General features: G+C 52.1%; 1 protein-coding gene across 1 annotated transcript in view; it reads left to right on the top strand.

Annotated features, from left to right (window-relative positions):
- Window positions 1-10,336: 10,336 nt before the first annotated feature.
- The window catches only part of MNX1 (motor neuron and pancreas homeobox 1), a 5,269-nt gene continuing 5,002 nt past the window's right edge, over window positions 10,337-10,603 (top strand). The window contains exon 1 of the mRNA XM_004702333.3: window positions 10,337-10,470. Within this exon, the coding sequence (XP_004702390.2) occupies window positions 10,337-10,470 (134 nt within the window). The remainder of the gene's footprint in view (window positions 10,471-10,603) is intronic.

A 10,603-nucleotide genomic window follows, 5' to 3' on the forward strand; every position in this document is an offset into this window, starting at 1 on the left:
GCGTGCCGCGGCCCCGGGGCCCTAAATCAGCGCCGCCCGCGAAGGGGAGGAGACCGGGCAGTCGTCCCATCCATCTTCCTGGCCGGAATTAGTTAATTAATCAATTAATTAAGGAAAGGTAGCCCACCCACCCCACCTGCCCAAGCTTCGTTCAAGCGGAACACCTGGCTAGACGTGTGCGCGTGCAGCGCGGGGCTGGGCTTGGCGCCAAGGGGCTGTCAGGTGGTGGAGTCGGAAGGGGTGAGGCCGCGCAGGTTGAAGGCCGTTTGATAGGAAGTCCTTAAAGTTTGGTAAGGCTTGGTAGGCGGGAAGTGGGTCGTGGGAAAGGAGGCGAGCAACGGTCTTCTGGAAGCCCCCGTGCGGCTGCTCCGCAGAGCCGAACCCGCCTCTCCGGCCCCGGCCTGGGCTCCAGCTCCTGGACCCCCGAGTGCCTCGCCCTCCGCCCCGAGGGCCAAGGGGAGACCTGCGGGCCCGGTACCCAGTCCTTTCTCCCAGGGCCGGCCACGCCGCCGCCCGCGTGCAAAGGCACAGAGCTCAGCTCCTTGCGGGCTCCGACCCTATTTTTAAACAGGGAAAAATTCCGAACAGACGCAGGCTGGACTTGCCCTGGCGCAGTATGCCCGCCCTTGGCCCAGCCTGCAGAGGGGACCTGCCCGAGCCTCCGAGAGACGCCTGAGCCGTGCCCAAGCCCTTCCCCAGGAGGAAGTTGGCAGGGCTGCCAGATGGTGCATTTTAGCCAGCTGTTTAAGACGTATGAGGAAAGAGTAGTTAAAACCCACATTATATAGTTCTGTCGGGTATAAAATTGCGTGTGCCGCCCCATATATTTTAACTAGGAACGGACTCGAGTCACTTAAAATATTGCAACGTCGATAGGCCTAATTAATTGGAAATAAGAAACGAAAGAATACAATTAAACGAGAAGAGAATCATTTTCTAATTTAATAGAGGGACATTTATAAAGATCACAAGCTAAAAGGCATCGAATGATTCTATCGACATTCTATTAAATCAGACACTGCGGTCGCAGTCAGAGGGAGGAGCCCCTGGACGAGTGCAGCATTCTGGGCCCGCGGGTTCGGGGCCCGCTTGCATTTGCTGGTTTCCAAGCCTTCCCGCAGGACCGAGTCAGGCCCAGGCTCAGCCCCAGCTTTCCCGGCAGCCTGGAGAGCATAACCGAGCGCCTGGAGCCCCAGGTCCGCAGATATATTACAACAAAATTACTAATTGGAAAATGAAATTGTCAATAAAGCACACTACCCCCTGCGTATACAATATCCTTAAATATTAAGATATTTTATTAGACCCATTTCCTAACAATAATTTATTGCAATAAAACAGACACCACAGGTCCCCTTAAATTGTCTTTTCATAATGAATAAATTTAAGCAGGCTAATTAATATATAAACTAGCCCAATTTGTCAAGTTGATTTGTATTTTAGTTAATTGTGAAAGTAATTACCACATGGTCAAATTAACAGCTTTCTGGAAATGACCAAGCTTGAGGTTTTATTTCCTTCCTGGGTGAAGAAAATTCATTTTTCCAGGCTCTTGATGTGATGAATAAAAGTCATAAATCTGGGTGATTGGTGCAAGCAGAGTCTAAATGGCTTCATATTTCATTTTAGGTTTAATAGAAATATTCATGCTCTGTTTTAATGAAATTAAATTGAAGGGGGATGGGGCCTGGAGCAGTGGTGGCAGGGGGCTTAAAGGTATAGCACACGGTTTCCACCCGCCCGGTTGACCACAGGTCTCCGCACCCCTATGGCCCACGCACCTAGGCGGAGCAGGTGTGGGGTGGGAGGGGGCGCTGGGGTCACCTCCTCTGGGCCACGGATCCTTTCACTGCTTAGCAGCAGGAGCTGGATTGAAATGGGACTCTCAGCTGCCTGGGATGGAGTGGCCTTGCAACAGCTCACTAGGTGTGCAGGTCGAGGCAATAACTCAAGAACCTTAACACATTTGCAATCGAAGGTGGCCTCTAACTGCACCTCCCACGCGTTTGCAAAGGTCACTAATCAAGGTCTCAGGGTCACTCAAGTGTGGGTGCCAATTTCGCCTAAAGAACTCTTTCCGGACTGTTAATCTTGGGCTAGATGCTGCGGGCCGGCTTTAAGCTTGGGGCCTGGGATTCCTCTCCTCTCCCGCGGTGGATCTGCACTTTCTTCACCCAGCTCTTTGAGACTTACAGGCCTCGGCGAATGGCTGTGCAGGGATTCTGTGTGGCTGCCGGACTGACAGTCTGTGCTGACCCTCAGCAGGCCCCTAGCTCGGGCCCTGCCCTCTCACCATCAAGCTCAGATGCCTCACCCACCCCCATCACCATTCAAGTCACCTGAAAAAATGATCCACCTCTCCAAGAAGGGACTGCAAAGTCCCAGAATGAAAGACCGACGTCTGGGCGAAGTGAATCACCAGCCTCTCACTTTTTCTGTCTCTCTCCCTCTCCTAAGTCTTCTGAGAAATGGAAGTCAGAGAAACTTGGAATTTAGGAAGTTTGGGGAGACCACGCGCTGCCAGTCACTCAGAGACTCCTCAGTAGAGGCCGAGGCGCGTCCAGGCATCCACTTGAACCCAGGATGGGTCTCCAGCCAGAGTTGCCCCTTAATGGATCTGATCTGTGACTTGTTGATTTCCCCTGAGCAAATAAGGCTTTGATGCAGTTCCAGCAAGAGTGGTTAGCTGATGAATTGACAAAAACTAATCAGCTTTATTGGGAAACAGGTTAAGGGCACAGGCGTGTCAATAATTCTCAGCCTGACCCCCTCATCCATTAACCGAGGCAGGCTGATTAGAGTAAGAAGACCCTCTCCCGTTTTGCACTGAAATTGCTTTCATAAACTCACCATTATTAGCAGTCGATGCGAGCAGCTAATTTAAAGAAGACATCCCCGCGATGTCACATCTATCATCCGGGTTTATGTATCATTATCTCATTTACAGAATGTCTCAGTGTAATATGTGTTTTTGGCAATAGGCTTGGCCCTTTGCCTGGGTTGTACCCCTTTCTTTTTAGCATCACAAGGGGGACCTTCTCACCTAATCTGACCCTCTCTCTGTCCCCCACAGAGCCAGGAAAATCCGTGAGAGCGTGGGGGACTTGGAACCGAGCGCCAGGGTGCAACACTCTACACACACACACACACACACACACACACACACACACACACACACGCACGTTTTGAGCACCCCTGCTCTGAGCTGGAGGAGCACGTGGGGCTGGCGGGCGCCCTGTCCTGCGAGGCTCAAACGCGAGGCGAATACAGCAGGGAAATTTGCTCCAACTGCAGAGCGGGCTGTGAGTTCTTCGTTCTCCACGGGACCTTCGGGAGCGATGGCGCAGGTGGACAGCGGCGACTGGAGCAGAGGGAGGCCCGGGCCTGACCTTCTCTTGGAACCGGGCTATCACCGCCCTCACCGTCTGCGAGGACTCGAAGTCCCGTGTCACCCTCAGGGGCTACGGTGCCAGTGGCCATGGCCTGGGACACTGGTGGCCCTCCCTCCTGGACTCGTGGCCCAGACCTGCCACCGGCCTCACTCTGGAATGGCTCCGGGCTCTCAGATGCGCCTTGGGTGCTGGGCGTGTGCCACCTGTTCCGCTGTGCAATTATTTTAATGTAGGAGGTCCGGAGGCGAGGGTTCGCGGCTCCTACGGCGACAGCCCGGGGCGGCGGGCGGGGAGAGCTGCGCAGCCTTTCAAGGGAATTTCCCAGATGGGCCGCTGCGAGGCCGGGGCCGGGTCACCAGGGGCCCTTTAACGAGTTCATTAGCCAAATGATCTTGCCCGAAGCTCAAGGCTCCGGGGACTGGGGAGCGAGGGAGGGGGGCAGCGAATCGACCGCCCGCGAGGGCAGGCCGGAAGCCAGTCTTTCGGATCCCTGGTGGGTCTGCAGAAACTTTCTGTCCGGGGACGGCGGAGAAAAGATGCCGCCCGTGAACCCGGTGCAGAAAGACAGCACTGCGGCAACCGCTGGGTTTGGCGTGCCAGCATGTCCCGTTTCTGCTCGCTGTTAGCGTCTCGCTGTTAGGTATAAGCGAAGCACGGCTACGGGCAACGGGAAAGAGTATTTTAATCCAGGTGAGCGGAGGTAACGGTATTGGGAATACAATGACTAATATGACTGGCCTGGATTTCGGTTGAGGCCTGGCCTGGAAGGTTTGAAGTCAGGGCCCTACTTCCCCCTCCCCCACCCGCTATGGGCTTGTGAGCAAATAAAAGGCCTTCGTTTGTTCAGCCCGAGCAGATGTAACCTGGAGACTATACGTACGGACCTGCTTTTCACAGGTGCTCTAATAAGTATTGAATGAGAGAATACATATTTAAAGTACTCTCTATGGTGAGCGCCTGGGAGCACCTTCAGACATCGTGTATATGGAGGTGCCGGGGTGCACGAACCACCTGGGAACCCAGCCGAGTCTGTGTAATCCGGTGTCCCCCGTTTACTGTTGGTGTGACTTGGCTTCTCAGGGCGTCTAGTCCTCTTGTGTCAAACATTCTCTGGTGGGGCGTGGGGGTGGCTTTCCTTCTTTCTGCCCTTTAGCTCACCCCTCACCCCACCCCACCCCCACCCTCACCCCCAGTCATAAACTTGAATGGGAGTTTGGTGGGGAGAGGGAGGTGTGAGAGAGAGAAGCTTCTTTAGGAAAGACAGAGTGGTAAAGAGAGAACGCCTAGGGCAAGCCAACCTTGCTCTACTAGCAAACAGAGCCCCCACTCCTCCCAGTAGGTCCCTGGGGCGTGAAGTACCTTCACCTGCAGGAAGAAGTTTGGACAGGGTTAAAAGAGAGAAACTTGATACATTTTCTCATCCCACTAACCCCCATTCCCACCATCCACTCTCTATCAGTGGGAAGCGGCAGCAGCAAGAGGTTCTCTCTCTCTCTCTCTCTCTCTCTCTCTCTCTCTCTCTGTCTCCCTCTCTCCCCTGCTCTCAAAACCTCCCGCTGCTGCTGCTTCTGCCACATCAGCAGCTAATAAATAGACCAATTAGCTAAGACTTCCTGCCATTATTGAACATGGATTTGGATATTACCATGCTACTATTCAACCATAATTTCGAATCAGAACACACTAAAAAGTTCATGCACTGCAGCATTAAAAAACGTCCCTGAGCAAAGACTGTTTTGTGTGTGTGTGTGTGTGTGTATGTGTATGCATGTGCATGTGCTTTTTACCTGGATTCTATCCACCTCCTTCCCTGCCTCAGCCTATGGGTGGGTCCAGGCTGGCAAATACCCCCACTCCAGCTTTTTGTAACATCTGTTGTTAGCCTGGGCCGTTCTGGTCTTTCAGGCCATTCCTTTACCATTTTTCCAACTCTGTTAGGGATGAGTGGGTTTGGAGGGGAGCCGCTAGTATCCCTGCAAATGCTGAACAGCAACACAGAGCCTGCAGTCAACTCGTCTTCAATAACAAAACACATTTGCTATAGGAGACAAAAAAACTGGGCTCTCTGAACATATGAGCGCATTGCTCTACCTTTTAAAACAAAACAACCCCAAACTCCTTCTCGTGGGACTCACAACAAAATGAAGGCCAGACCAATCTACTCGGAAATGGGCACTTCAGGTCAGGTACAGCCTTCTGGGAAAAACCTACTGGGTCACATACCTGGTTTCTGACAACAGAATGATGTAGCGGATCCTGTGTGAAACTGTCATAAAATAAAATCCTCTAGCAGAAATACGGGCTTCTGGAGAAGTCTTTGATCTCTGTTTAGGGTTACTCCCCCCCCCATTCCTCTCCCCCCACCCCAATGATGAGAGGGGCTCAGCCTAATCTTCTTCTGAAATCTCAGCTTTGTTTCTCTTTGTGACCTGGGAGCTTTGAATTAGTGCAACCACAAGATGTTAGAGCCGCTTTGGGTTCCCCTGGTTTGCCTGGGTTAGACCGAAACCTGTGGAGAGGACCTGGTCCCGCTTGGCTGGGTTTTTCCCGCAGCCAGGGTGGATGGTGCTGGGCCAGAGCCAGCAGATAAAGGCACCATCATTCCTGGGCCTGGGGCCTCTGTTGGCTCAGGCACTGGGGCAAGGTCTCTGGACTGGACATCCTGATATGGGGGGGAGATGACAGATTCCTCCTCAAAGGCATTAAGAGATTCAAGTAAGGGGCCAAGTAGACAATCTGAGGTATCCCTGGCTCCCCAAGTTGAGTGGAAAGGGACTCTTGTGGGGTCCCCACCTTGGATTTGAATGATTACATCTGCAAAGACCCTACACTCTGACTCCTACTCTTAAGGGACAGCTCCCTAGGGTCAAGAAGGGAGGTCCTCAGATCAATGGGTCACTAATAACTTGATATCTGGGAGGGGGAGGGGGGCTGTCACCCGAGCGACCGGCCCCCTGCCTTACCTTCCTGTGACCCCAGCCTCCCCTGGTCCCCAATCTGAGATCACCCTCTCCTCAGGCTTCTTCAGGCAGCTCCAGGAACCTACTTCTAACCAGCTAATGAAGGACATTGGAAGTGTCTTCCAGAGGTTCCTATGGACTTACAGCGGTTCCATGCAGGCTTTTTTTTTTTTTTTTAGGAGCTCTGGTAGTGTAATGGCTAAGTGTTGGGCTTTTAACAATGAGATCAGCAGTTTGAAACCACCAGCCACTCTGCAGGAGAATGATGAATCTTTTATCTCCCCTAAAGAGCATTATAGTCTCACAAACCCATGGGGGCAGTTCTACCCTATCCTATAGGATCGCTATGAGGCAGAACTGTGTTTTGGGTCCATTTATACACACACACACACACACATATGTATATATATAATGTTTAAATCTTTACAGGAGTAGATAAACTCATCTTTTTTCCAAAGGGGTGACTTCTGGTGGGTTTGAATAGCCAATGTTGCAGGTAGCAGTCTAATACTTACCTGACAGTTCCATCAGGATGCTTTCCTAGGGATGTCCAAACATGCACAAAGATGAAAAGCAGCCCTTTTTCTTCTGAGATTTTTGAATAAGTATCACTTCTCCTTTCCAATAAGTGGGAGAAAGGACAACTGCAGGCAATATTTAGTACCTGGAAGCCAGATAGTATGGAAAGAGAAAGGGATTCCAGGCACTGGTGGGGGCTGAGATGGGAACCACTGAAGTGCCTGATTAAAGGTGCATCAGCTATTGTCTGATGTCTTAGGAAGCCAAAAGTGATCTACCTACCCCTATCAGAGCTGGGTTCTGCCCTGGGGCTGCTGAGGGGAATAATTACCTAAAGCACCACTCGGACCAGAGCTTTGATCTCTCATTCCAGCCCTTTCCAAGACCCAACCCCAGCTCCTGTCTGCCCCAAACCTTCTTCAAAGCCTGCTGAGCTGGGTCAATACAGATGCTGGGAACAGGAAGAGACCCCAGCATGCTCAGCTTCACACGTTGTAAACCACACAAAGACCCCAAACTTCCGGGGGTGGGGAGGGGAGGGTTGTCCCTCTCCCTTCTTTCTCCTCTGCATACAACTTCACAGAGCCCTTCCCATATGTATGAACCTACTTTCAAGCGGAATGTAAGGTCAGTTTTGAAAACTTTTAGGGTGACAGAGTGGTCTGTCTCAGGACCAATCATGGTGAGGACATGTATGTCACAGCAGAACTATGCTCCACAGGGTTTCCCAGGCTGGTTTTTCTTAGAAGGAGATTGTCAGGTGTTTCTTCAGAAGCACTTCCCAGTGGACTCGGCCCCCCAAGCTTAGCAATCTAGCTCAATAATCATTTGCACCATTCAGGCACTGGGGAACAGGAGATCTGTGAAAAGAAAGGATTTTAATATCTAAGGTCGCACTGCCTGCCGATTGATTAGAGGGGGATGGGATTGATGAGCTGCAGCAGTCCACCCACTCTGAATGTGCTGCTCCAATGTTGTTCTGACTGCGTTTTCAAGAAGTTATGCTCAGCTAGTCCTGGATAGAGTAGAAAAGTGGGATGGGTGACAAAAAGAGCTGAATCAAATTCCTCTGGGGGTTATTTTAAAAATAGGATATCAGTGAGGAAGAGTGCAGATTCTGTACCCCAGTCACCTGCCCCCACCCCCCCACCCCCCAGTAGTGACTTGAGGTAAGAGACAGGGAGGGAAGTTTCTCCAAAAGAGCTCTTGAAGACTTATCTATTTACTCCTCTACTAAATTACCTACTAAATTATTGCTACCAGGACCACATTGTGTGTGTGCGTGTGCTCCTGAGCTGAGTGTGGTGAGACACAGGGAAAGGCATTCAATCTTAGAGCTCAACCACTGTAGGAGATGGGCCCACACTTGGTCTCCCTACTCCACAGGGTGAAAGTGACCACTGAAACATCATCACTCACCCTAACAGGGTTTCTTGCTAAAACAGGTGGCTAAGAAACTTGGGACTCCTTTATAAATCCCTCTTCCCCAAAGGGAACTGAGAGAATGGAGAAATGTACAGAGAACAATCAGGTGGGATGGGGTCAGACCTGGGTCCCGTTCCAACTCAGAAGACTGTCTGCTGGGGATGAGCGCTTCCATTTCGTTGAATATGAATTCTATAACATGAAGGCGGTGAACTTGTCCTTCTAGTGTCCCAGTGAAGATTAAGGAAGATAATGATACAAATGGTTTCAAAACTAGAGGACTTATTTAAGAGGTGTGCTTTCCTTCCCCATTTTAGAGCAGGGTTGGTACTTCACTATCCCAAAGAAGTATCATCTGAAAGCAAGACAAATACCATCCAAACACTGCAACTGCTATTGACTAGGTGCTGGTGTTGCAAGGTTGTGTAACATTATTCTTAGTGCCACTTATCTAATGTTAGCCTGATGTGAGATGTATCTCAAAAGTATCCAGTACTGTAGTAAAACAGAAACAAGGCCCTTCAGAACAGAATCATTGTAACCAACTCTCCCCTAGGGAAAAAGCCTTTTGAAGAAAATCTGCAAGGTGCTTGTATTTTCTTTTTACAAAGTTTCTCTTTAAATTACTCTGACCTGCTAATTTTAAAGTTTACCTGACACTAATTTTCACCCCTTCACTCTTCTGCCCCTCCCCCAAACTCTTCAGCGTGTCCTCTTCATTCAACTCTCCCCTACTTAGGAAAGCATAGCTTTGTGACACTGGAAACTCTCTTATTCTCCACAGGAACCTGTTTGGGGAAGATAAGGGGGTCAAATGCTGCCGTTGACAATGCTCAGTGTAGGTGGCCGGGTTGACTTCCCAGTCTACAGGTGTTGATTCTTTGGGCCCATCCAACAGCACTTGCAAGGGCTTTTATGGTGAATATTTGAAGTGTGTGCACGGGTGGTTTTCAGGTGCTGGGGAGCGAGTTGTGACGTCCAGCGACCCCATGTACAACGGAAGGAAACACCGCCCTGCCCTGTGCCATCTTCCAACTCATTGTCCATTGTCGCAGCCACTGTCAATCCATCTCCTTGAGGGTCTTCTTATTTTTCACGGACTCAACTTTACCAAGTACAATAAACATCCCCAGGAATGAGTCCTTCCTGATCACACCTGGGAGATGCAAATCCCGACACTCAGTCCTCGATCCTGCTCTGGTTAGTGTGCTGGTTCCTCTTCACTTTCTGGCCGCTGCTCACAGTAGGAGATTGCATATTCCCAGCTTTTAGGTTTTAGAAAGTAAACCGCCCTGCCTTTGGCCAATCGGTTCTGTGACACATCGCCGGGCTCCTGCAGGGGGATGCATGCCCCACGGACTTTTCTCGGCCAACAGGAGAGCTCTGTGTTCACGGAAGCATCATTCTGGTCCCTTCCTCACCAAGAACCGTCGCAATAATGCCTCCTGAGGGTGGTGTTTCCAACGCTGGCGAATTTCATGTTCAAACCGCTCTGTGTCCTGCCGTTCAGGGCAGAACCTGACTTCTCAGACTAGACTGGGGGCGAGGGACTGAGTGCGGATTTGTGGAAGACAAAATCCACGTCCACCTTAACATTTACACACACACACACACACACACACGAAACGCAAGAGACGTCCCACAGGAGATGACAGATTCAATACATTGGCACTGGGAAGGCAAAGCGCACCTGAACGTGTCAGCGTGCGTTCTCAGCAGCTCGGGACTCCCAGAATGAAAAAGCCAAGAGGTCTCCCAGAGGGGCGTGCCCGGAGTCGGGTCCTGTGTCTCCTCCCAATCCCCGGGCCTTGGAACCTGACACGGGCAGCGGGCCTTTCTGCCCGCGTGGCTCGTACCCGCCGCGGAAGGGCAAGTGGGGAAGAGGCTCTCCAGTCGAGCCCCCACGTTCTGCCACCCCGGCGGCTGTCCCCGCCCCAGCCATCGCGGCTGGGCTCCAGCAGTTTTAGGACCCCGTCGCTCCAGGCGGGCGGGCGGGGGCGGGCCGTGGGCCCCGACGTTGACAGGTGTCCGCCGCGACCAATGGCGCGGGCCGCCGCCGGCGCCTCCCCCGGTCTCCCCCCGGGCGGCGCGCGCCAATCGGCGGCGGCGCTGCGCCTTCAAGTGAGAAGAGTTGGGCGCCGGGCTCCTTACTACGGCGCCAGCGACATTTTGCAGTGGGTGCCCGAGGGGCTGGAGGGCAGAGCAGCCGGGCTCTGCAGAGCCGGCGCGGGGCCGCCCGGGCCAGAGGGCAGCGACGATTGGGAGCCAGCGAGCGGGGTGGCGAGCGCCGCGGGGCCGGGGAGCAGG

Source organism: Echinops telfairi, unplaced genomic scaffold (genome assembly GCF_000313985.2).
Source record: "Echinops telfairi isolate 266 unplaced genomic scaffold, ASM31398v2 ScPeMD7_31;HRSCAF=116, whole genome shotgun sequence".
NCBI lineage: Eukaryota > Metazoa > Chordata > Mammalia > Afrosoricida > Tenrecidae > Echinops > Echinops telfairi.